Raw genomic sequence first — 26,811 nt, 5'->3', positions numbered from 1 at the left:
GTGGCCAATGGGTTTGCAGGTTGCCCTGAGGGGCCCAGAGAGCCAGGAATGGAATGGAGGATTTGGTTCGGCCCAGTCCCAGAGGTTCTGGTTTGGTGGAAGTAACGCTTGGGCATATGACGTTAAAGCATTGGGAGAAGCACACGGAACAATGTTCGGTCAGCGATAAAGCAATTATTGGAACATGCGCAGTGTGGTTGGGTTTGGTTCAGCGCAGCTTCCCCCTACTGGCCAGAATGGAACATTCCACCTGCGCCCAAACGCCCCACTGTGGGCAGGAGTAGCGATAGGTTAGTGCCATAGACTCCCTAGACCATCCGAGCTGATGTATTACCCGCTAGCGGCGGCTTCTCCTTGGCCAGAACCGCTCCTGCAGCCAATCCGTTTCCCAGCTGCTTTACCGAGAGTTCTGTGCCCTGAGTAAAGATGGCGGCCGGAGAGCGGTGATGTCACTGAGCGCACTGCAGCGGCGGCGAAGACTTTCCGTACGTTTGATCTCCATGGCAACGCGGGTAAATAGTGGGCGTGCCGGGCCTGTGAGAGACGCATGCGCAGGAGGGGGGAAGCTTGGGCAAGATGGCGGCGGATGCTGCGGTTGCTATGAAGCCAGGGAGTGGTAGGCCGTGAGATACAGCGCACAGGTACATGGATACGCGTTTATACAGGCTTGTGGGATTCTGGGTAGGGGCCCCAAGGGGTGCACGTATGGGCCCGAGTCAGTCAGTCCGGCTACAGCGCCCACAGGTATGTCAGTAGGGGACATATGGTAACTGCCCCTGACTGAGCAGGGCTATTATAGGTATTACTGCCCCATACACACAGGCAGGGGTTATTATATATGGGATAGGGGTATTATAGGTATTACTGCCCCATACACACAGGCAGGGGTTATTATATAGGGGATAGGGGTATTATAGGTATTACTGCCCCATACACGCAGGCAGGGGTTATTATATAGGGGATAGGGGTATTATAGGTATTACTGCCCCATACACACAGGCAGGGGTTATTATATAGGGGATAGGGCTATTATAGGTATTACTGCCCCATACACACAGGCAGGGGTTATTATATAGGGGATAGGGGTATTATAGGTATTACTGCCCCATACACACAGGCAGGGGTTATTATATAGGGGATAGGGGTATTATAGGTATTACTGCCCCATACACACAGGCAGGGGTTATTATATAGGGGATAGGGCTATTATAGGTATTACTGCCCCATACACACAGGCAGGGGTTATTATATAGGGGATAGGGCTATTATAGGTATTACTGCCCCATACACACAGGCAGGGGTTATTATATAGGGGATAGGGGTATTATAGGTATTACTGCCCCATACACACAGGCAGGGGTTATTATATAGGGGATAGGGGTATTATAGGTATTACTGCCCATACACACAGGCAGGGGTTATTATATAGGGGATAGGGTATTATAGGTATTACTGCCCCATACACACAGGCAGGGGTTATTATATAGGGGATAGGGGTATTATAGGTATTACTGCCCCATACACACAGGCAGGGGTTATTATATATGGGATAGGGGTATTATAGGTATTACTGCCCCATACACACAGGCAGGGGTTATTATATAGGGGATAGGGGTATTATAGGTATTACTGCCCCATACACACAGGCAGGGGTTATTATATAGGGGATAGGGCTATTATAGGTATTACTGCCCCATACACACAGGCAGGGGTTATTATATAGGGGATAGGGCTATTATAGGTATTACTGCCCCATACACACAGGCAGGGGTTATTATATAGGGGATAGGGTATTATAGGTATTACTGCCCCATACACACAGGCAGGGGTTATTATATAGGGGATAGGGGTATTATAGGTATTACTGCCCCATACACACAGGCAGGGGTTATTATATAGGGGATAGGGGTATTATAGGTATTACTGCCCCCATACACACAGGCAGGGGTTATTATATTAGGGATAGGGGTATTATAGGTATTACTGCCCATACACACAGGCAGGGGTTATTATATAGGGGATAGGGGTTTATAGGTATTACTGCCCCATACAACACAGGCAGTGGGTGTATTATATAGGGGATAGGGGTATTATAGGTATTACTGCCCCATCCACACAGGCAGGGGTTATTATATAGGGGATAGGGGTATTATAGGTATTACTGCCCCATACACACAGGCAGGGGTTTATAATATATGGGATAGGGGTATTATAAGGCTATTACTGCCCCAACACACAGGCAGGGGTTATTATATTAGGGGATAGGGGATTATACGGTATTACTGCCCCATACACACAGGGCAGGGGTTATTATATAGGGGATAGGGCTATTATAGGTATTACTGCCCCATACACACAGGCAGGGGTTATTATATAGGGGGATAGGGGTATTATAGGTTATTACTGCCCCATACACCACAGGCAGGGGTTTATTATATAGGGGATAGCGGGTATTATGGTTATTACTGCCCCATACACACAGGCAGAGGGTTTTATATAGGGGATAGGGGTATTATAGGTTATTACTGCCCCATACACACAGGCAGGGGTTATATATATGGGATGGGGTATATAGGTTTGCCCCCAGGCAGGGTTATTAGGGGATAGGGGTATTATAGGTACTGCCCCCATACAGACAGGCAGGGGTTATTATATAGGGGATAGGGGTATTATAGGTATACTTGCCCCCATACACACAGGCAGGGGTTATTATATATGGGATAGGGGATTATAGGGTATTACTGCCCCATACACACAGGCAGGGGTTATTATATAGGGGATAGGGGTATTATAGGTATTAACTGCCCCAATACACACAGGCAGGGGTTTATTATATAGGGATAGGGGTATTATAGGTATTACTGCCCCATACACACAGGCAGGGGTTATTATATAGGGGAATGGGGTATTATAGGTATTCTGCCCATCACACATCCAGGGGTTATTAATATATGGGATAGGGTATTATATGGTATTACCTGCCCCATACACACAGGAGGCAGGGGTAATTATATATGGGATAGGGGTATTATAGGTATTACTGCCATACACACAGGCAGGGGTTATTATATAGGGGAAATAGGGGTATTATAGGTATTACTGCCCCATACACACAGGCAGGGGTTATTATTTAGGGAATAGGGGTATTATAGGTATTAATAATGCCCCATCACACAGGCAGGGGTTATTATATAGGGGATAGGGGTATTACTGCCCCATACACACAGGCAGGGGTTATTATATAGGGGATAGGGGTATTATAGGTATTACTGCCCCATACACACAGGCCAAGGGGTTATTATTTGGGGGAATAGGGGTATTATAGGTATTACTGCCCCATAACACACAGGCAGGGGTTATTATAAACCAGGGGATAGGGGTAATTTAGGTATTAACTGCCCCATACACACAGGCAGGGTTATTATACAGGGGATAGGGGTATAATAGGTATTACTGCCGCATAACACAGGCAAGGGGTTATTATATTAGGGGATAGGGGTATTATAGGTTACTGCCCCATAACACAGGCAGGGGTTATTATTTGGGGGATTAGGGGTATTATAGGTATACTGGCCCCATACACACAGGCAGGGGTTATTATATAGGGGATAGGGGTATTATAGGTATACTGCCCCAATACACACCAGGCAGGGGTTAATTAATATAGGGGATTAGGGGTATTATAAGGTATACTGCCCCATACAACACAGGCAGGGGGTATTATAGGTATTGACTGCCCCAACACCACAGGCGGGGTTATTAATTTGGGGGATAGGGGTATTATAGGTATTACTGCCCATACAAACAGGCAGGGGTTATTAAATTAGGGGATAGGGGTATTATAGGTATTACTGCCCCAATACACCAGGCAGGGGTTATTATATGGGATAGTGGGTATTATAGGTATTAACTGCCGCCAATACACACAGGCAGGGGTTATTATAATATGGGATAGGGGTATTATAGGTTATTACTGCCCCATACAACAGGCAGAGGGTAATTAATATATGAGGATAGGGTATTATAGGTATTACTGCCCCATATGACACACAGGCCAGGGTTTATTATATAGGGGATGGGTATTATAGGTTATTACTGCATACACACACAGGACAGGGGCTATTATTTAGGGGATAGGGGTATTATAGGTATTAACTGGCCCAGTACACACAGGCAAGGGGTTATTATATAGGGGATAGGGGTATTTATAGGTATTACCTGCCCCATACACACAGGCAGGGGTTATTATTTTAGGGGATAGGGGTAATTATAGGTAATTACTACCCCATAACACACAGGCAGGGGTTATTATATAGGGGATAGGGGTATTATAGGTATTACTGCCCCATACACACAGGCAGGGGTTATTATTTAGGGGATAGGGGTATTATAGGTATTACTGCCCATACACACAGGCAGGGGTTATTATATAGGGATAGGGGTATTATAGGTATTACTGCCCCATACACCACAGGCAGGGGTTATTATTTTAGGGGAAAGGGGTATTATAGGTATTACTGCCCCATACACACAGGCAGAGGTTATTATATAGGGGATAGGGGTATTTATAGGTTTTACTGCCCCATACACACAGGCAGGGGTTATTATACAGGGGATAGGGGTATTATAGGTATTACTGCCCCATACACACAGGCAGGGGTTATTATATAGGGGATAGGGGTATTATAGGTATTACTGCCCCATACACACAGGCAGGGGTTATTATTTGGGGGATAGGGGTATTATAGGTATTACTGCCCCATACACACAGGCAGGGGTTATTATATATGGGATAGGGGTATTATAGGTATTACTGCCCCATACACACAGGCAGGGGTTATTATATAGGGGATAGGGGTATTATAGGTATTACTGCCCCATACACACAGGCAGGGGTTATTATATAGGGGATAGGGGTATTATAGGTATTACTGCCCCATACACACAGGCAGGGGTTATTATTTAGGGGATAGGGGTATTATAGGTATTACTGCCCCATACACACAGGCAGGGGTAATTACTTAGGGGATAGGGGTATTATAGGTATTACTGCCCCATACACACAGGCAGGGGTTATTGTATAGGGGATAGGGGTATTATAGGTATTACTGCCCCATGCACACAGGCAGGGGTTATTATATAGGGCAGTGCTGTCCAACTTCTACGGTGCCGAGGGCCGGAATTTCTCTAGCATACATGGTGGAGGGCCGCTAATGGAAGCCAGTTTTGACCACTCCCCTTTTTGAAGCCACACCCACTTCAAACCACACCTATTTTATCACAATGGTGGTAGCACAGCAAAATCCCAAATGCTTGGTCCTTACTGTGGGGATATCAACCATCATTCATATGTGAAAGAATTATGTCATATTAAGATATACCCTTAAATTCCATATGCCTCCTCCTCCCCTGTGGATAGCAGAGCAACCCCCAGTACATAATTACACACCTTAGGGACCATTTAATGGCTATTTCCAACTGCTAACAAACTCCCACAACAAACCCCTGCCAGGTTCACCTCCCACAAGCAGCATAGGGCAAGCAGAGTATGGCACACACAGGCAGCACTCTGCCTGTCCTATGCTCTCTGTGTGTGCCATACTCTGCCTGTCCTACCCTGCCTGTGTGTGCCATACTCTGCCTTCTCTATGCTGCCTCTGTGTGCCATACTCTGCCTGCCCTACCCTGCCTGTGTGTGCCATACTCTGCCTGCCCTACCCTGCCTGTGTGTGCCATACTCTGCCTACCCTACCCTGCCTGTGTGTGCCATACTCTGCCTGCCCTACCCTGCCTGTGTGTGCCATACTCTGCCTGCCCTACCCTGCCTGTGTGTGCCATACTCTGCCTGCCCTACCCTGACTGTGTGTGCCATACTCTGCCTGCCCTACCCTGCCTGTGTGTGCCATACCCTCCCTGCCCTATGCTGGCTGTATGTGCCATACTCTGCCTACAGTACCTATGTCTGAGGTGTGAAGAAGTGAACAATGGGGTTGATTACAGCCTGAGCCTGAGGTGGGAACACTGCAGGGGGGAACAATGCAGAGATTAAAAGGTGTGAAAAACACAGGGGATTACATATTTAAACAATACAGAGGGATTACAGCCTGAATCTGAGGTGAGAACCATGCAGGGGGCCAGTTAATCTCAGTACTGATACCATTTAATGCTTACTCAAAGGTAAGCCATCAAAGCAGCCAGACAGGTGGGGGGCCACACAGAGGGGGGTCGAGGGCCGCATGCGGCCCGCGGGCCGCCAGTTGGACAGCACTGATATAGGGGATAGGGGTATTATAGGTATTACTGCCCCATACACACAGGCAGGGGTTATTATTTAGGGGATAGGGGTATTATAGGTATTACTGCCCCATACACACAGGCAGGGGTTATTATTTAGGGGATAGGGGTATTATAGGTATTACTGCCCCATACACACAGGCAGGGGTTATTATTTAGGGGATAGGGGTATTATTACCCCATACACAGGCAGGGGCTATTAGATAGGGTATAGGGGTATTATAGTCAGGCTGAAGTGATAGATGTACCCTGATGCATCACTAATATGTGCCCCTAGCCCCAGTGCAACCCCCCCCCCCCCCCGGTAGCTTTGGGATTTGCAGTTCAGCCGAGTCTGTACTCACACACACATACACACACACCCACACACACCCAGCGCTGTAGCTACGCGCTGTATTCCCCACAGGGACACGCAGGGTTAATCCAACAGACAAATCACAAAAAGGTGCCGTGTCCCTATAGGCTGGGGCTGTTTGTGTTTATTTACCTGCCCCTCACTCAGCAACTGCCTCTCCTCTCTCCCAGGATGCACTGATGTGAGGTCAGTCGGGGACACGGCGGCGCCTGCGCTCGGACAATGAGGTACCGCGATTCTCACCCCCCCCCCGGGCATCTCTGTCACCCTTAGCCTCTCCTTGCAATTGGTCTGTATTCTTATTCCTTCTCTGTCCAACTAGGAATTGAAAATGCTTTTAAAGGGGACAATAACCCCAAAAGTATGATTTTCCTAATAATAGAAAATATAATTATAAGCAATTTCCCAATATCCATTCATTCCTCATTCTCATTGAGTTTAAATGTCATCAGGGGAGAGGGGGGGGGGGTACACAGTCAGTCCCTCCCAGTGCAGTAGGTACAGTGGGTTCCCTGGGTATCTGGGGTAGGTACTTTCTGTGCAGGGGGGGGGATACACAGTCAGTCCCTCCCAGTGCAGTAGGTACAGTGGGTTCCCTGGGTATCTGGGGTAGGTACTTTCTGTGCAGGGGGGAGGGGGGGTACACAGTCAGTCCCTCCCAGTGCAGTAGGTACAGTGGGTTCCCTGGGTATCTGGGGTAGGTACTTTCTGTGCAGGGGGGGATACACAGTCAGTCTCTCCCAGTGCAGTAGGTACAGTGGGTTCCCTGGGTATCTGGGGTAGGTACTTTCTGTGCAGGGGGGGGGATACACAGTCAGTCCCTCCCAGTGCAGTAGGTACAGTGGGTTCCCTGGGTATCTGGGGTAGGTACTTTCTGTGCAGGGGGGGATACACAGTCAGTCTCTCCCAGTGTAGTAGGTACAGTGGGTTCCCTGGGTATCTGGGGTAGGTACTTTCTGTGCAGGGGGGGGGATACACAGTCAGTCCCTCCCAGTGCAGTAGGTACAGTGGGTTCCCTGGGTATCTGGGGTAGGTACTTTCTGTGCAGGGGGGGGGGGGGGTACACAGTCAGTCCCTCCCAGTGCAGTAGGTACAGTGGGTTCCCTGGGTATCTGGGGTAGGTACTTTCTGTGCAGGGGGGGATACACAGTCAGTCTCTCCCAGTGCAGTAGGTACAGTGGGTTCCCTGGGTATCTGGGGTAGGTACTTTCTGTGCAGGGGGGGGGGGGATACACAGTCAGTCCCTCCCAGTGCAGTAGGTACAGTGGGTTCCCTGGGTATCTGGGGTAGGTACTTTCTGTGCAGGGGAGGGGGGGATACACAGTCAGTCCCTCCAGTGCAGTAGGTACAGTGGGTTCCCTGGGTATCTGGGGTAGGTACTTTCTGTGCAGGGGGGGGGGGGGATACACAGTCAGTCCCTCCCAGTGCAGTAGGTACAGTGGGTTCCCTGGGTATCTGGGGTAGGTACTTTCTGTGCAGGGGGGAGGGGGGGATACACAGTCAGTCCCTCCCAGTGCAGTAGGTACAGTGGGTTCCCTGGGTATCTGGGGTAGGTACTTTCTGTGCAGGGGGGATACACAGTCAGTCTCTCCCAGTGCAGTAGGTACAGTGGGTTCCCTGGGTATCTGGGGTAGGTACTTTCTGTGCGGGGGGGGGATACACAGTCAGTCCCTCCCAGTGCAGTAGGTACAGTGGGTTCCCTGGGTATCTGGGGTAGGTACTTTCTGTGCAGGGGGGGGGGCGAATACACAGTCAGTCCCTCCCAGTACAGTAGGTACAGTGGGTTCCCTGGGTATCTGGGGTAGGTACTTTCTGTGCAGGGGGGGGGGATACACAGTCAGTCCCTCCCAGTGCAGTAGGTACAGTGGGTTCCCTGGGTATCTGGGGTAGGTACTTTCTGTGCAGGGGGGGGGGGATACACAGTCAGTCCCTCCCAGTGCAGTAGGTACAGTGGGTTCCCTGGGTATCTGGGGTAGGTACTTTCTGTGCAGGGGGGGGATACACAGTCAGTCCCTCCCAGTGCAGTAGGTACAGTGGGTTCCCTGGGTATCTGGGGTAGGTACTTTCTGTGCAGGGGGGGGAATACACAGTCAGTCCCTCCCAGTGCAGTAGGTACAGTGGGTTCCCTGGGTATCTGGGGAAGGTACTTTCTGTGCAGGGGGGATACACAGTCAGTCCCTCCCAGTGCAGTAGGTACAGTGGGTTCCCTGGGTATCTGGGGTAGGTACTTTCTGTGCAGGGGGGAGGGGGGGGAATACACAGTCAGTCCCTCCCAGTGCAGTAGGTACAGTGGGTTCCCTGGGTATCTGGGGTAGGTACTTTCTGTGCAGGGGGGGGGGGGGGAATACACAGTCAGTCCCTCCCAGTGCAGTAGGTACAGTGGGTTCCCTGGGTATCTGGGGTAGGTACTTTCTGTGCAGGGGGGGGATACACAGTCAGTCCCTCCCAGTGCAGTAGGTACAGTGGGTTCCCTGGGTATCTGGGGTAGGTACTTTCTGTGCAGGGGGGGGGGGGATACACAGTCAGTCCCTCCCAGTGCAGTAGGTACAGTGGGTTCCCTGGGTATCTGGGGTAGGTACTTTCTGTGCAGGGGAGGGGGGGATACACAGTCAGTCCCTCCCAGTGCAGTAGGTACAGTGGGTTCCCTGGGTATCTGGGGTAGGTACTTTCTGTGCAGGGGGGGGGGATACACAGTCAGTCCCTCCCAGTGCAGTAGGTACAGTGGGTTCCCTGGGTATCTGGGGTAGGTACTTTCTGTGCAGGGGGGAGGGGGGGATACACAGTCAGTCCCTCCCAGTGCAGTAGGTACAGTGGGTTCCCTGGGTATCTGGGGTAGGTACTTTCTGTGCAGGGGGGATACACAGTCAGTCTCTCCCAGTGCAGTAGGTACAGTGGGTTCCCTGGATATCTGGGGTAGGTACTTTCTGTGCGGGGGGGGGATACACAGTCAGTCCCTCCCAGTGCAGTAGGTACAGTGGGTTCCCTGGGTATCTGGGGTAGGTACTTTCTGTGCAGGGGGGGGGGCGAATACACAGTCAGTCCCTCCCAGTACAGTAGGTACAGTGGGTTCCCTGGGTATCTGGGGTAGGTACTTTCTGTGCAGGGGGGGGGGATACACAGTCAGTCCCTCCCAGTGCAGTAGGTACAGTGGGTTCCCTGGGTATCTGGGGTAGGTACTTTCTGTGCAGGGGGGGGGGGATACACAGTCAGTCCCTCCCAGTCAGTCCCTCCCAGTGCAGTAGGTACAGTGGGTTCCCTGGGTATCTGGGGTAGGTACTTTCTGTGCAGGGGGGGGATACACAGTCAGTCCCTCCCAGTGCAGTAGGTACAGTGGGTTCCCTGGGTATCTGGGGTAGGTACTTTCTGTGCAGGGGGGGGGATACACAGTCAGTCCCTCCCAGTGCAGTAGGTACAGTGGGTTCCCTGGGTATCTGGGGAAGGTACTTTCTGTGCAGGGGGGATACACAGTCAGTCCCTCCCAGTGCAGTAGGTACAGTGGGTTCCCTGGGTATCTGGGGTAGGTACTTTCTGTGCAGGGGGGAGGGGGGGGAATACACAGTCAGTCCCTCCCAGTGCAGTAGGTACAGTGGGTTCCCTGGGTATCTGGGGTAGGTACTTTCTGTGCAGGGGGGGGGGGGGGGAATACACAGTCAGTCCCTCCCAGTGCAGTAGGTACAGTGGGTTCCCTGGGTATCTGGGGTAGGTACTTTCTGTGCAGGGGGGGGGATACACAGTCAGTCCCTCCCAGTGCAGTAGGTACAGTGGGTTCCCTGGGTATCTGGGGTAGGTACTTTCTGTGCAGGGGGGGGGATACACAGTCAGTCCCTCCCAGTGCAGTAGGTACAGTGGGTTCCCTGGGTATCTGGGGTAGGTACTTTCTGTGCAGGGGGGGGGGGGGGTGGGGATACACAGTCAGTCCCTCCCAGTGCAGTAGGTACAGTGGGTTCCCTGGGTATCTGGGGTAGGTACTTTCTGTGCAGGGGGGAGGGATACACAGTCAGTCCCTCCCAGTGCAGTAGGTACAGTGGGTTCCCTGGGTATCTGGGGGAGGTACTTTCTGTGCAGGGGGGGGGGATACACAGTCAGTCCCTCCCAGTGCAGTAGGTACAGTGGGTTCCCTGGGTATCTGGGGTAGGTACTTTCTGTGCAGGGGGGGGGATACACAGTCAGTCCCTCCCAGTGCAGTAGGTACAGTGGGTTCCCTGGGTATCTGGGGTAGGTACTTTCTGTGCAGGGGGGGATACACAGTCAGTCCCTCCCAGTGCAGTAGGTACAGTGGGTTCCCTGGGTATCTGGGGTAGGTACTTTCTGTGCAGGGGGGGGATACACAGTCAGTCCCTCCCAGTGCAGTAGGTACAGTGGGTTCCCTGGGTATCTGGGGTAGGTACTTTCTGTGCAGGGGGGGGATACACAGTCAGTCCCTCCCAGTGCAGTAGGTACAGTGGGTTCCCTGGGTATCTGGGGTAGGTACTTTCTGTGCAGGGGGGGATACACAGTCAGTCCCTCCCAGTGCAGTAGGTACAGTGGGTTCCCTGGGTATCTGGGGTAGGTACTTTCTGTGCAGGGGGGGGATACACAGTCAGTCCCTCCCAGTGCAGTAGGTACAGTGGGTTCCCTGGGTATCTGGGGTAGGTACTTTCTGTGCAGGGGGGGGGATACACAGTCAGTCCCTCCCAGTGCAGTAGGTACAGTGGGTTCCCTGGGTATCTGGGGTAGGTACTTTCTGTGCAGGGAGGGGGGGATACACAGTCAGTCCCTCCCAGTGCAGTAGGTACAGTGGGTTCCCTGGGTATCTGGGGTAGGTACTTTCTGTGCAGGGGGGGGGGGTAGAGCAGTAGATACAGTGGGTTCTCTGGGATTCCAGAGAATAGATCCTATACCTGTCACTTATATTTTCTGCATTTGTTGTAAGAGGATTATGGGAAATTCCTTGCACTTCCTCTTGCCTGAAATCATCTTTTTCCCCCCCCCCAGGATCCCGCTGAACCTCAGACCCACGATGCCCCAGGTGTGTGAGTCCCGGCTTGCCCGGGGCAGAGAGCTCTCGACGGTCGGCGCGCAGCCCAAGGGCGTCGGCAAAGCTTTAAGCTCCCACCGTACGGTGAGCACGGAACGCCAGAGCTCCGCCTACGCCACCACCCTCTACAGCAATGGAGTTCCATCCACCCCCAAGATGCGCCCGTTACCCCCCAGGCCGGCACCGGCGGATGAGAAGGGGAAGGTGGATCGGGGGCGCAGTTCGCAGTGGGCAGAATCTTCCCGCCCTTCCTCCGGCAAGCGAGGGCCAATAAAGGGCGACCACTTGCTCCGAGTAACCAATTCCGCCAAGGGGACGGCCCCGCCACCGGGGGGCAGAGCGGGCAGTCTGTCTCGCTCCAAGTCTGTCAGCCACGGAGACCTCAGTGCCACCCGGGAGAAGCCGGAGGAGGTGGCTAAAAGCCTGGCGCGGGTGAGTTTGCGGGAGCGCAGCGCCTCCTCCACCCGGAAGCCATTGCTGGACACCTCCCTCCTCAAGAGAAGCTCCTCCCTGAAGCGGCTCCACGTGCTGCCGGTTTTAGAGTCGCAGCAGAAACTCGACTCCTCGCGCTCTTCCCAGCTCGGCGCTTCTACCAAGGCTTCCGCCAGCGAGCAGCACGAGGGGGACGGGCGCTACCAGCTGGGCAGGGCATCCCACACCTCCGCCAGCGACGGCCCCGTCTGTAATGGCATCAAGGCCCAGGATCGGGCCCTGTCTGTCACCTCTCCTGTAAGTACCTGTCACTGCTCATTTACAGCACTGCCGGCTGGAGGGGACTTTGAGCTAAGAAGGGGCACAATGCCCCCCCCAGGATAAATGGGCAGCAATTGTAATCACTGGGGGGGTACCTGAATAATTGGCATCCTCCAGGGCCAGAACTAGGGAAGGCATAAGGGGCATCTGCCTAGGGTGCAACAGTGGGGGGCGGCACTAAGCAGGTACCCCTTCTGCCTACTCCTAGTCCAGGCTCTCATATCTCATGGGGGGGGCAGTTGTGGCCTAGGGTGCCCGGCCAGGTTCTCCTTCCTCTGGCTGGGATGCTGTGTTTTTAGCAGGGAGAACCTTGGACGTAGAACCTTGGACGTAGAACCTTGGACGTAGAACCTTGGACGTAGAACCTTGGACGTAGAACCTTGGACGTAGAACCTTGGACGTAGAACCTTGGACATAGGACAAAGAGCCCTGGCCCTAGAACCTTGGACGTAGGACAAAGAGCCCTGGCCCTAGAACCTTGGACGTAGGACAAAGAGCCCTGGCCCTAGAACCTTGGACGTAGGACAAAGAGCCCTGGCCCTAGAACCTTGGACGTAGGACAAAGAGCCCTGGCCCTAGAACCTTGGACGTAGGACAAAGAGCCCTGGCCCTAGAACCTTGGACGTAGGACAAAGAGCCCTGGCCCTAGAACCTTGGACGTAGGACAAAGAGCCCTGGCCCTAGAACCTTGGACGTAGGACAAAGAGCCCTGGCCCTAGAACCTTGGACGTAGGACGTAGAGCCCTGGACCTAGAGCCTTGGACGTAGGACATTGAGCATTGGACATAGAGCATTGGACCTAGAACCTTGGACATAGGACATTGACCCTTGGACCTAGAACCGTTGACATAGAACCTTGGCATCATAGGGCATCGATGGGGCTCTGGATGGGAAATATTAGGTTAGATTTGGCCCCCAGTGGGTATAACTAAGTAATAGGCAGGATTTCTGCAGCCAATAAGATTTCCCATATCTGTTTGCCCAGTCTGTGGCCTACACTTGGGCCCCCCAGCAGCGGAACATGGGCGGGCAGGTAGCTGCCCTCATTCCATAGCCACCTTGAAGGTCGGAGAGGATTAGGGCCCACAATTCCCTGTTTGTGGCTCTGTCCCGGGCTCCTCTGATCTCCTTGGAGAAAGGCAGCTAATTAATCCCCGGGGATGATCCCTCTGAGCCACCTAGAATAGTGCCGAGCAGCGCCCAATCAGGTGAGGAGGCAGGGGGGCCCAGTGTCGGAGCAGATGAACTCGCTCTAATCCCGCTCACTGCTCGGAGGAACCCAGGGAAGTGCGGCGGCTCGCTCTCCCATAATGCCCGGCCTGCAGGGGGCCCGCCTGGTGGAACTGCCCGAGACACTGCAGCGCACCCTCGCTGACAAGAAGGAAGTGCAGGGCAAGGGGGCAGATATCTCGGAGTCTGTGGTGCACTCGGCTATGATGGGGCTGCTGCTCATGGCCAGTGAGGTAACGGGGGGCTCCGAGATACTCATTACTCATGCCTCACCTGAAGAGCTTACACTCTAATCTAGTGCCTGCTGCTGGAAATTGAAAGAGGATGTTGAATTTAGAATTATCTATTACCAGGGCTTGGAAATCAGCAGCATCAGCTGTCAATGGGGTTATTTAAATCTATCATAGACCTCCCCAGGCAGCAGTGCTGTAATATATATATATATATATATAATGTCAATGGCACCTCCCAATCCCTTGTGGCTTTGTACCCCATGTGTGCTCTCCGATAAGCCAAAGCCCCATATTCTCACCCCTCTCTGTTTCCCTGCAGCCCCCCCGGCTTCCTGCCCTCGGCTCGGGTCACGTCGGCCTGCGGAATTTAGGGAATACGGTAAGATTTCCCCTTTAACAACAGCAGCTGTCCCAGAGTGCACTTGTGCTGAACGTACCCCCCCCCCCCCCCAACACGCCATGTTTGCTAAATCCTCCTGTCTGTGGGACCCCGCAGTGTTTCATGAACGCCGTGCTGCAGTGTCTGAGCAGTACCAAGCCCTTACGGGACTACATTCTGCGCCAGGAATACCGACAGGAACAGCCAGGAAGCTGCAAGGCACAGCAGGAGCTCACCGAAGGTAGGTGGCAACTATAGTCTTGCTGTGTTAGTTACAGGGAACTGCCTCCCAGCAGGGCCGGTGGCACTAATACAGTAAAGGAATAGGGGGGGGAGGCTGAAAGGGAACATAGGGAAGTGCTACTTTACAGAAAGGGGAGTAGATACAGGGAACAGCCTCCCAGCAGGACCGGTGGGACTGATACAGTAAGGGGCATAGATACAGGGAACAGCCTCCCAGCAGGGCCGGTGGGACTGATACAGTAAAGGAATAGGGGGGGAGGCTGAAAGGGAACATAGGGAAGTGCTACTTTACAGAAAGGGGGGTAGGTACGGGGAACAGCCTCCCAGCAGGGCCGGTGGGACTAATACAGTAAAGGAATAGGGGGGTGGGGGCTGAAAGGGAACATAAGGAAGTGCTACTTTACAGAAAGGGGAGTAGATACAGGGAACAGCCTCCCAGCAGGGCCGGTGGGACTGATACAGTAAGTGGCATAGATACAGGGAACAGCCTCCCAGCAGGGCCGGTGGGACTGATACAGTAAGGGGCATAGATACAGGGAACAGCCTCCCAGCAGGGCCGGTGGGACTGATACAGTAAGGGGCATAGATACAGGGAACAGCCTCCCAGCAGGGCCGGTGGGACTGATACAGTAAGGGGCATAGATACAGGGAACAGCCTCCCAGCAGGGCCGGTGGGACTGATACAGTAAAGGAATAGGGGGGGAGGCTGAAAGGGAACATAGGGAAGTGCTACTTTACAGAAAGGGGGGTAGGTACGGGGAACAGCCTCCCAGCAGGGCAGATGGGACTGATACAGTAAGGGGCATAGATACAGGGAACAGCCTCCCAGCAGGGCCGGTGGGACTGATACAGTAAGGGGCATAGATACAGGGAACTGCCTCCCAGCAGGGCCGGTGGGACTGATACAGTAAGGGGCATAGATACAGGGAACTGCCTCCCAGCAGGGCCGGTGGGACTGATACAGTAAGGGGCATAGATACAGGGAACTGCCTCCCAGCAGGGCCGGTGGGACTGATACAGTAAGGGGCATAGATACAGGGAACAGCCTCCCAGCAGGGCCGGTGGGACTGATACAGTAAGGGGCATAGATACAGGGAACAGCCTCCCAGCAGGGCCGGTGGGACTGATACAGTAAGGGGCATAGATACAGGGAACAGCCTCCCAGCAGGGCCGGTGGGACTAATACAGTAAGGGGCATAGATACAGGGAACTGCCTCCCAGCAGGGCCGGTGGGACTGATACAGTAAGGGGCATAGATACAGGGAACAGCCTCCCAGCAGGGCCGGTGGGACTAATACAGTAAGGGGCATAAATACAGGGAACAGCCTCCCAGCAGGGCCGGTGGGACTAATACAGTAAGGGGCATAGATACAGGGAACAGCCTCCCAGCAGGGCCGGTGGGACTGATACAGTAAGGGGCATAAATACAGGGAACAGCCTCCCAGCAGGGCCGGTGGGACTGATACAGTAAGGGGCATAGATACAGGGAACAGCCTCCCAGCAGGGCCGGTGGGACTGATACAGTAAGGGGCATAGATACAGGGAACAGCCTCCCAGCAGGGCCGGTGGGACTAATACAGTAAGGGGCATAGATACAGGGAACTGCCTCCCAGCAGGGCCGGTGGGACTAATACAGTAAGGGGCATAGATACAGGGAACTGCCTCCCAGCAGGGCTGGTGGGACTGATACAGTAAGGGGCATAGATACAGGGAACTGCCTCCCAGCAGGGCCGGTGGGACTGATACAGTAAGGGGCATAGATACAGGGAACTGCCTCCCAGCAGGGCCGGTGGGACTGATACAGTAAAGGAATAGGGGGGAGGCTGAGAGGGAACAGGGGAGACTATATATGTAGAAGACCCCGCTAGTTATGCCCCCATGTAATCTCCTTATCTCTGTGCTTAACGCCGTGTGATATTCGTTGTCGCTTTCAGCCTTCGCTGATGTCATTGCGTCCCTGTGGAGCCCCGACCCCCCTGACGCTGCAAACCCGGCGCGGTTAAAGGCAGTCTTCCAGAAATATGTGCCATCTTTCACCGGCTACAGGTTGGTCACTGCCCCCCCCCAGAGTCAGAAGGAGAGAGTTCTGCTCCCATAATCCTCCTGTCACTTTCTTCTCCTAATCCCAGTTTTAGCAGGGGGCAGCAGTGCGGGGAGGCGGAGCTTAGCCCCCCCCCCCCCCCCTTACTAAGCCGCTGCTATTTGTGGCTGCACTCACACTTCCCAATCCCATTTACTCCGGGTGTCTGTTTAGGAATTGTTCCGCAAAATCAAATGGGGGGGGGGGGAGGGGGGCTGCGGGATTCCCAAATTGCTTTAGCTCCGCCCAGGATCACATGGTGTCTTGTCCTGCAGCCAACAAGATGCTCAGGAATTCCTCAAATTCTTTATGGATCGGATTCACGTGGAAATCAATCGGAAGGGCAGGAAAACTCCCAGCATTCTGTCTGACGCCAAGCGCCCCGCAGCACTGGAACATCAGGATTCTCTCAGGTATTGGAGCCTGGGGCCCACATAGGGTTCTGGAGCACCCACAGAGATAATCATGTGCAACTTGGCACCCATGTTTGCTTTTGTGGCATTCCTGGCCCCTTATCATACCAGGAACCCCATCCCCTTTAGTAACCATAGGGAGGAGAACAACCCACATGCAGGGCAAACTAGGGATGGACACTACTGACCCCTGAGACTGGGCGGGTTGGTGGGTCAATTATGAAATGTTGATCAGACTTGTGTTCTATAATGTGCTTCTCCTTTCCCTCAGCGATGATGAACGAGCCAATCAGATGTGGAAGCGTTACCTGGAGAGAGAAGACAGCAAAATAGTGGGTAAGTATTCAATGTCTGTGTCCTGCTCCTGGGCTGCTCTCTTTCCCATGGTCAGGCAGGAACCTCCCCCTGGGTAAGTGAATCCAATCTCCCCCCAGTACTTACCCATGTACAGAGCTCTGATTCTCTGTACTTCCTGCTCCTGGGCTGCTCTCTTTCCCATGGTCAGACAGGAACCTCCCCCTGGGTAAGTGAATATAATCTCCCCCCAGTACTTACCCAGGTACAGAGCTCTCGTACCCCTGCATGTCCTGCTCTGACCCCCATTCTGTGTTCTTACAGATCTGTTCGTGGGCCAGTTAAAGAGTTGCCTTAAGTGCCAGGCTTGTGGCTACCGCTCCCCCACGTTTGAAGTCTTCTGCGACCTGTCTCTGCCCATCCCTAAGGTACCTACTGCTGTTACTGGTTTCACTGGCGCCCTGTGGCCACCAGAGGGCAGTGCTGTTATTGCACATAGGAGTGTGCCTGGGGCCGGGGTTCCACACAGGATTATCCCTGATTATAGAACCTGTTTATTTACACACTTCCCTTTCATGTTATTACATTCAATAAACCTATATATATAATATATAATATACACACAGTGAGCCTCGGCCTGTATGTACTGGGGCTCTGAAGCTGCCATAATGCCCAGGTTTCTCCTCTCTCTGTACAGAAGGGGTTTGCGGGGGGCAGGGTCTCGCTGCTCGATTGCTTCAGCCTTTTCACGAAGGAAGAGGAGCTGAACTCCGAGAATGCCCCAGTAAGTACCTACCCGCTCTCACTTACCTTCCTGCCTTACCCCCCCCCCCCCCCACCCAGTGCCGGATTACACTATTGGGCACCCATAGGCCGGCCCCCTTCTCCGCTCAATCCGGGCCTGACCCCACCGCCAGCTGCTTCTTCATTGACTGTAACAAAAGATACTAAGTTTGCCCAGTTTCACTAACCCATAGCAACCAAACCCATAGCAACCAATCAGCAGGCAGAATTTACGGGTTCACCTTTAAGTTAACCTATAGAATGGTCTATTCAAAGCAACTTTACAATTGGTCTTCCTTATTTATTTCGTGTAGTTTTTGATCTATTTGCCTTCTGACTCTTTGCAGCTTTCAAATGGGGGTCACTGACCCCGGCAACCAAAACCTATTGCTCTGTGAGGCTCCAGTTTTATTGTTATTGTTACTTATTTTTTGTGTTCAGGCCCCTCTCCTATTCATATTCTTGTCTCTCATTATAACCACTCCCTGGTTGCTAAGGTAATTTGGACCCTAGCAACCAGATAACTGCTGAAACTCCAAACGGGAGAGCTGCTAAACAAAAAGGGAAATAATAATTAAAAAACTACAAATAATAAAAAATGAAGACCAATTGCAAATTATCACAGGATATCACTCTCTACCTCATACTAAATGTTAACTCAGAGGGGAACTACTGCTCCTGGGCAAACAAAGTGCATTTTATTACATATGGGGGTTGGGCTTACCCCAGGGGGTGTGGCCTGTGACGGCATTGGGAGCTGCCATACTAACTGCCTCCTTTCCCCCTCGCAGATCTGTGATCGCTGCCGGCAGAGGACGAGGAGCACGAAGAAGCTCACCATACAGCGCTTCCCCCGAATCCTTGTCCTGCGTATCCTTATTGCACCCCCAAATCATACACTGAACCCCCCCATGCAAAGGGTTACATTTGCCCTTCCCTAATCATGGGAAGGCTGTACATGGTTAGAAGCGTGGCTCCCTCTAGTTGTGAATACAACTCCCAGCATCCTCTTCTAGCCACACCCACTAGCGGGTGTACTTCTGCCAACTGCCCCATACTCCCTTTAGCCCTCACCTACTGACTGGCACTGGGACTCACAGCAGGAGTGAGCTGCTTGCAGCACTGCAGTAAACTGCCACCTCTATTGGGGTTCTGGAGCTTTACATCTGCCTGTGTATGTGCAGCTAATGCCTGTGCAACCAATCACATCCCATGTGCCTCTCAGGAAGGGTACTGCTGTACAATTCCGCCACTTTGCTCTCAGCCCTGTACTACTACTACTTACTACTTCCCCTTGAGCCCCTGTACTACTACTACTACTTACTACTTCCCCTTGAGCCCCTGTACTACTACTTACTACTTCCCCTTGAACCCCTGTACTACTACTACTACTTACTACTTCCCCTTGAGCCCCTGTACTACTACTTACTACTTCCCCTTGAGCCCCTGTACTACTACTACTACTTACTACTTCCCCTTGAGCCCCTGTACTACTACTTACTACTTCCCCTTGAACCCCTGTACTACTACTACTACTTACTACTTCCCCTTGAGCCCCTGTACTACTTACTACTTCCCCTTGAACCCCTGTACTACTACTACTACTACTTACTACTTGCCCTTGAGCCCCTGTACTACTACTACTTACTACTTCCCCTTGAGCCCCTGTAGTACTACTACTACTTACTACTTCCCCATGAGCCCCTGTACTACTACTTACTACTTCCCCTTGAGCCCCTGTACTACTACTACTACTACTTACTACTTCCCCTTGAGCCCCTGTACTACTACTACTTACTACTTCCCCTTAAGCCCCTGTACTACTACTACTACTACTTACTACCTCCCCATGAGCCCCTGTACTACTACTACTTACTACTTCCCCTTGATCCCCTGTACTACTACTAGTGCTACTACTTCCCCTTGAGCCCCTGTACTATTACTAGTGCTACTATTTCCCCTTGAGCCCTGTACTACTAGTAGTGCTACTACATCCCCTTGGGCCCCTGTACTACTACTAGTGCTACTACTTCCCCTTGAGCCCCTGTACTACTACTAGTGCTACTATTTCCCCTTGAGCCCCTGTACTACTACTAGTGCTACTACTTCCCCTTGGGCCCCTGTACTACTACTAGTGCTACTACTTCCCCTTGAGTCCCTGTACTATTACTAGTGCTACTACTTCCCCTTGGGCCCCTGTACTACTACTAGTGCTACTACTTCCCCTTGGGCCCCTGTACTACTACTAGTGCTACTACTTCCCCTTGAGCCCCTGTACTACTACTAGTGCTACTACTTCCCCTTGAGCCCTTGTACTACTACTAGTGCTACTACTTCCCCTTGGGCCCCTGTACTACTACTAGTGCTACTACTTCCCCTTGAGCCCCTGTACTACTACTAGTGCTACTACTTCCCCTTGAGCCCCTGTACTACTACTAGTGCTACTACTTCCCCTTGAGCCCCTGTACTACTACTAGTGCTACTACTTCCCCTTGGGCCCCTGTACTACTACTAGTGCTACTACTTCCCCTTGAGCCCCTGTACTACTACTAGTGCTACTACTTCCCCTTGAGCCCCTGTACTACTACTAGTGCTACTACTTCCCCTTGAGCCCCTGTACTACTACTAGTGCTACTATTTCCCCTTGAGCCCCTGTACTACTACTAGTGCTACTACTTCCCCTTGAGCCCCTGTACTACTACTAGTGCTACTACTTCCCCTTGAGCCCCTGTACTACTACTAGTGCTACTATTTCCCCTTGAGCCCCTGTACTACTACTAGTGCTACTACTTCCCCTTGAGCCCCTGTACTACTACTAGTGCTACTACTTCCCCTTGAGCCCTTGTACTACTACTAGTGCTACTACTTCCCCTTGGGCCCCTGTACTACTACTAGTGCTACTACTTCCCCTTGAGCCCCTGTACTACTACTAGTGCTACTACTTCCCCTTGAGCCCCTGTACTACTACTAGTGCTACTACTTCCCCTTGAGCCCCTGTACTACTACTAGTGCTACTACTTCCCCTTGGGCCCCTGTACTACTACTAGTGCTACTACTTCCCCTTGAGCCCCTGTACTACTACTAGTGCTACTACTTCCCCTTGAGCCCCTGTACTACTACTAGTGCTACTACTTCCCTTGAGCCCCTGTACTACTACTAGTGCTACTATTTCCCCTTGAGCCCCTGTACTACTACTAGTGCTACTACTTCCCCTTGAGCCCCTGTACTACTACTAGTGCTACTACTTCCCCTTGAGCCCCTGTACTACTACTAGTGCTACTATTTCCCCTTGAGCCCCTGTACTACTACTAGTGCTACTATTTCCCCTTGAGCCCCTGTACTACTACTAGTGCTACTACTTCCCCTTGGGCCCCTGTACTACTACTAGTGCTACTACTTCCCCTTGGGCCCCTGTACTACTACTAGTGCTACTACTTCCCCTTGGGCCCCTGTACTACTACTAGTGCTACTATTTCCCCTTGGGCCCCCCTTTGTACAGGGCTGGTTCTGATTGCCCAGCCCATGGGCCGCAGTCTGGTTGGGACCCTGTAAGAGGTACTGGCCCAATTGGTGCATGGGCCGAGCTAATCAGGAGCCCCGTGCTTACGTTGCTATGGGCCAGTACAGGGGTTCTATATATATATATTTGGGTCACACCAGTACAGTGAGTATCTCACTTGCCCATTATCCCATTATTGGCCACTGTGCTGCTCCCTGATTGGCCGCCCGGCTGCCTGACTCACTGGCCATAGGGAGAGCTGCAGGTATGTGGGAGGAATGAGGAGAATGAGGCCTAATGATGCAATTATGATAATGGGGCTGACAGTTAGCGGTCCCACTCCCTTTCATCCCGCAGGCCCCGCCCCCCGCTCGTTAGGCGCACCACTTAGCTTTCATTACGCGGATATTAATAAATATAGGGCAATCATTTATATAATTACAGCTGTGTGTGGCCCTATGGCATGCCTTTAATCCCGTTAGCAATGTGCCCGGCTCGTTAATGGCAGCAAATAGGCATATGTCATCGGGGACATAACGAGGGGCGGGTCCTGCTCATTATAATAAGTGTGAGTCTAAACGCTCAGGGCAACGCAGGGCAATGATTGGCCGGGAATGTGACAGCTGTAACAGGAAAGTGTGATTCATATTCCTGTCATTCCTGCTCCATCTGCTCATAGCAACCGGCTCCATTCCCTCCAGTCTCACTAAAGCTTTCCTTAGGGGGCTGTTCCTGCTGAATTGTGCTTAGTACAGGGGAATCCCTATGTGCCATAGTTTTATGGTATCTCTCTGTACAGGCTATGAGCAAACTTAGGGGGCTGTTCCTGCTGAATTGTGCTTAGTACAGGGGAATCCCTATGTGCCATAGTTTTATGGTATCTCTCTGTACAGGCTATGGGCAAACTTAGGGGGCTGTTCCTGCTGAATTGTGCTTAGTACAGAGGAATCCCTATGCTGCCATAGTTTTATGGTATCTCTCTGTACAGGCTATGAGCAAACTTAGGGGGCTGTTCCTGCTGAATTGTGCTTAGTACAGGGGAATCCCTATGCAGATATCCCCGCTGTATATAGAACAAGGGAGGGAGGTTGGGGTTGGCAGGGAAGGGTATCCGGGTTCCGTCGGTACCAGCTGGTACTGCCCCACACACACAATATCCCTTAACTCTGCTACGTCCCAGATCTCAACAGATTCTCCACCACTCGCTTCTCCATAAAGAAATGTTCTGTCTCCGTCGACTTCCCCCTGCACCGACTCCACTTGAAGGAGTTTGCCAGCGAGAAGTCTGGTGAGTTTGGTATCATGGGAGGCCTTGGCCCAAGGAGCTTACACTCTAGTGGTATAATGGGAGGCCCTGCCCCAAGGAGCTTACACTCTAGTGGTATAATGGGAGGCCCTGCCCCAAGGAGCTTACACTCTAGTGGTATAATGGGAGGCCTTGGCCCAAGGAGCTTACACTCTAGTGGTATAATGGGAGACCCTGCCCCAAGGAGCTTACACTCTAGTGGTATAATGGGAGGCCCTGTCCCAAGGAGCTTACACTCTAGTGGTATAATGGGAGGCCCTGCCCCAAGGAGCTTACACTCTAGTGGTATAATGGGAAGCCCTGCCCCAAGGAGCTTACACTCTAGTGGTATAATGGGAGACCCTGCCCCAAGGAGCTTACACTCTAGTGGTATAATGGGAGGCCCTGCCCCAAGGAGCTTACACTCTAGTGGTAAAATGGGAAGCCCTGCCCCAAGGAGCTTACACTCTAGTGGTATAATGGGAGGCCCTGTCCCAAGGAGCTTACACTCTAGTGGTATAATGGGAGGCCCTGCCCCAAGGAGCTTACACTCTAGTGGTATAATGGGAGACCCTGCCCCAAGGAGCTTACACTCTAGTGGTATAATGGGAGGCCCTGCCCCAAGGAGCTTACACTCTAGTGGTATAATGGGAGGCTCTGTCCCAAGGAGCTTACACTCTAGTGGTATAATGGGAGACCCTGCCCCAAGGAGCTTACAATCTAGTGGTATAATGGGAGACCCTGCCCCAAGGAGCTTACACTCTAGTGGCATAATGGGAGACCTTGCCCCAAGGAGCTTACACTCTAGTGGTATAATGGGAGGCCCTGCCCCAAGGAGCTTACACTCTAGTGCTGGGGAGAGTAGCACAAGAGGGTGAGTAACAATACTCTGTGTTACTACATGTCCCAATTCCCAGTACACAGATCCCTTAAAGGCACAGTGCTGACAGCTGAGCAGGTTAGTTGCACAATGCGCTGGCACAGTGAGAGTCATGTTAGGGCTCCTACACTGGCCCCGCCCCCTGCCCCGCCCCCTGTCCCGCTCTGACCTGGCACTCCCTGACCCCATTTGCCTCTGTGCATTTCCGTGCCCTGCTCAGTTGGCTGCAGTAGTAGGAGTGGCCGTGCAACTGAGTGTGGGCTGTGAGCTCTTGGGCCCAATACAGCTGTTCCCTGTGGTGCCGGCGACCCATAGTGATTTGGGGGCTATAATGATAAATGACGAGTTACCCCCCCCCCCTCCTGAGTGCAGCATTCTAACCATCCCGGTACTGGGAGGGGTTAATCGGGAAGGGGCTGCTCTCCTCCCCATGTAACACTGGTACCACTTTCGGCCTATGGCAAAGCTGCCAGTACAGGGGCCCAATGTAGGGGCCAATCAGCTTACAGCTCACATCTCCTTTATGAATCCACCCAACAGAAACTGCCAAGGCCATGGGCTGAGTTAAAGGGTAACTAACCCTCTCATAGCTTACCTGCAGGATTATTACCTGTCACCTCACTCGTGCCCCTGATTTTCTGTACAGGAAACCCCACGTACAACCTCTACGCCTTGTGCAACCACTCAGGCAGCGTGCACTACGGGCACTACACCGCCTACTGCAGAACCCAGTCCAGCTGGTACGCCTACAACGACTCCCGGTGAGTCCCCCCCCCCCCCCATGTGACTGCCCCCATATGTACAATTTGAAGCTGCCTCGACCAATAGGAAGTCATTTACGAAATGCTTTACTTCCCCTTTAAACCGCAGGGTGTCTCCCATCAACGAGAGTCAGGTCCAGTCTAACGAGGGCTACGTTCTCTTCTATGAGCTTGACGACACCTGTTGGAAGCCATGACACTTCATCAGGAGGCGGAGCTTGGTGAGGGGGGCGTGGTGTTTCAGATGGAAAGACCCACTTGCAGGGGGACCTTCTCTGCAGCAGGACCGGGGCCAATGGACCAGAGTGGGGGGGGGTAGAAACTTAAGCAATAAACTGCAACTGACAGACTGCACCCTGATCATGTGACCATTCCAGACTCCATCGCCCTCTCCTTGCTTTTGTGACATCCCGCGGTCAATGTGAACTGTCTCTTAGCGACTGCCCAACGCACTTTTGGTTTCCCTGGAGGGGGGTATTTATGTCTCCCGGCTAAACTAGCGCTAAACGGGCGACGTTGCTGAACTACAACTCCCAGCTGGCGTTATATGCGAAAGAATTCTGGGACTTGTAGTCCAGCAACATCCAAGGACTCAAGCCTAAGGGATAGGGTTGTAGATATGGCTAGCTTACTGCCCTAATGGTGGCCATACACTGTCCCTAGGGCTAGCTTTCTGCCCTAATGGTGGCCATACAGTGTCCCTAGGGCTAGCTTACTGCCCTAATGGTGGCCATACACTGTCCCTAGGGCTAGCTTACTGCCCTAATGGTGGCCATACAGTGTCCCTAGGGCTAGCTTTCTGCCCTAATGGTGGCCATACAGTGTCCCTAGGGCTAGCTTACTGCCCTAATGGTGGCCATACAGTGTCCCTAGGGCTAGCTTACTGCCCTAATGGTGGCCATACAGTGTCCCTAGGGCTAGCTTACTGCCCTAATGGTGGCCATACAGTGTCCCTAGGGCTAGCTTTCTGCCCTAATGGTGGCCATACAGTGTCCCTAGGGCTAGCTTACTGCCCTAATGGTGGCCATACAGTGTCCCTAGGGCTAGCTTACTGCCCTAATGGTGGCCATACAGTGTCCCTAGGGCTAGCTTTCTGCCCTAATGGTGGCCATACAGTGTCCCTAGGGCTAGCTTTCTGCCCTAATGGTGGCCATACAGTGTCCCTAGGGCTAGCTTACTGCCCTAATGGTGGCCATACACTGTCCCTAGGGCTAGCTTACTGCCCTAATGGTGGCCATACAGTGTCCCTAGGGCTAGCTTACTGCCCTAATGGTGGCTATACAGTGTCCCTAGGGCTAGCTTACTGCCCTAATGGTGGCCATACAGTGTCCCTAGGGCTAGCTTACTGCCCTAATGGTGGCTATACAGTGTCCCTAGGGCTAGCTTACTGCCCTAATGGTGGCCCTACACTGTCCCTAGGGCTAGCTTACTGCCCTAATGGTGGCCCTACACTGTCCCTAGGGCTAGCTTACTGCCCTAATGGTGGCCCTACACTGTCCCTAGGGCTAGCTTACTGCCCTAATGGTGGCCCTACACTGTCCCTAGGGCTAGCTTACTGCCCTAATGGTGGCCCTACACTGTCCCTAGGGCTAGCTTTCTGCCCTAATGGTGGCCCTACACTGTCCCTAGGGCTAGCTTACTGCCCTAATGGTGGCCATACACTGTCCCTAGGGCTAGCTTACTGCCCTAATGGTGGCCATACACTGTCCCTAGGGCTAGCTTACTGCCCTAATGGTGGCTATACAGTGTCCCTAGGGCTAGCTTACTGCCCTAATGGTGGCCATACAGTGTCCCTAGGGCTAGCTTTCTGCCCTAATGGTGGCCATACAGTGTCCCTAGGGCTAGCTTACTGCCCTAATGGCCATACAGTGTCCCTAGGGCTAGCTTACTGCCCTAATGGTGGCCATACAGTGTTCCTAGGATTCCATCACGATCCAATCTTGGCCCAGGGATCAAACAGGTTTTTCCACAATTTGGCCCCCAACATATTGCACCCAATTGGTTTGAGCAGTTGGCCCCGGGGCCAATGATGGGGAATCATAACTGGAGCCTAGGGAGACCCAGTGGGAAAGGACCCCACCTCCACGTGCGGATATCAGTCTCCATTAGACCCGCGTGGGCAGTTCCAGCGGAAGTCCGTCCCCCGAGGAATCGGCACCGCCACTCATTAACTGAAATGTTTGAATTTGACTTTTATTTTGTAAGGTTTGTCTGTACATAAGGTGTTAGCGCATCGACCTGTCACATTTGTAAATACCAGATACCGGAATTCTATATATATTGACTTTTAACAGTAAATTTACTACAAAAAT

At 52.5% G+C, this 26,811-nt stretch overlaps 1 protein-coding gene across 3 annotated transcripts; it reads left to right on the top strand.

Annotated features, from left to right (window-relative positions):
- Positions 1-533: 533 nt before the first annotated feature.
- usp21 (ubiquitin specific peptidase 21) lies at positions 534-26,811 on the top strand. 3 transcript variants are annotated; one of them, XM_031890994.1, is made up of 14 exons: positions 534-641; positions 6,820-6,876; positions 11,624-12,395; positions 14,202-14,261; positions 14,379-14,502; positions 16,439-16,550; positions 16,860-16,997; positions 17,269-17,333; positions 17,616-17,719; positions 17,989-18,075; positions 18,866-18,944; positions 22,754-22,861; positions 24,385-24,499; positions 24,609-26,811. In XM_031890994.1, the coding sequence occupies exons 2-14, from the start codon at positions 6,872-6,874 to the stop codon at positions 24,694-24,696; spliced, it is 1,857 nt and encodes a 618-aa protein (XP_031746854.1). In that variant the 5' UTR covers positions 534-641; positions 6,820-6,871; the 3' UTR covers positions 24,697-26,811. The 3 variants fall into 3 exon arrangements, with proteins under 3 accessions (XP_031746854.1, XP_031746856.1, XP_031746855.1); XM_031890995.1 differs by lacking the exon at positions 534-641 and adding an exon at positions 668-744; XM_031890996.1 differs by lacking the exon at positions 6,820-6,876.

The sequence above is a fragment of the Xenopus tropicalis genome, chromosome 8 (genome assembly GCF_000004195.4).
Source record: "Xenopus tropicalis strain Nigerian chromosome 8, UCB_Xtro_10.0, whole genome shotgun sequence".
NCBI lineage: Eukaryota > Metazoa > Chordata > Amphibia > Anura > Pipidae > Xenopus > Xenopus tropicalis.
Note: the sequence above shows the minus strand (reverse complement) of the source record. Positions and strands in the feature narration are given on the sequence as shown.

Bases quoted from the DNA above. Each gene is read 5' to 3' on its own strand.
- usp21 (XM_031890994.1), top strand. The intron at 22,862-24,384 runs GTGAGTTTGGTA...TTTTCTGTACAG, and splicing joins GTTTGCCAGCGAGAAGTCTG to GAAACCCCACGTACAACCTC. The intron at 24,500-24,608 runs GTGAGTCCCCCC...TTTAAACCGCAG, and splicing joins TACGCCTACAACGACTCCCG to GGTGTCTCCCATCAACGAGA.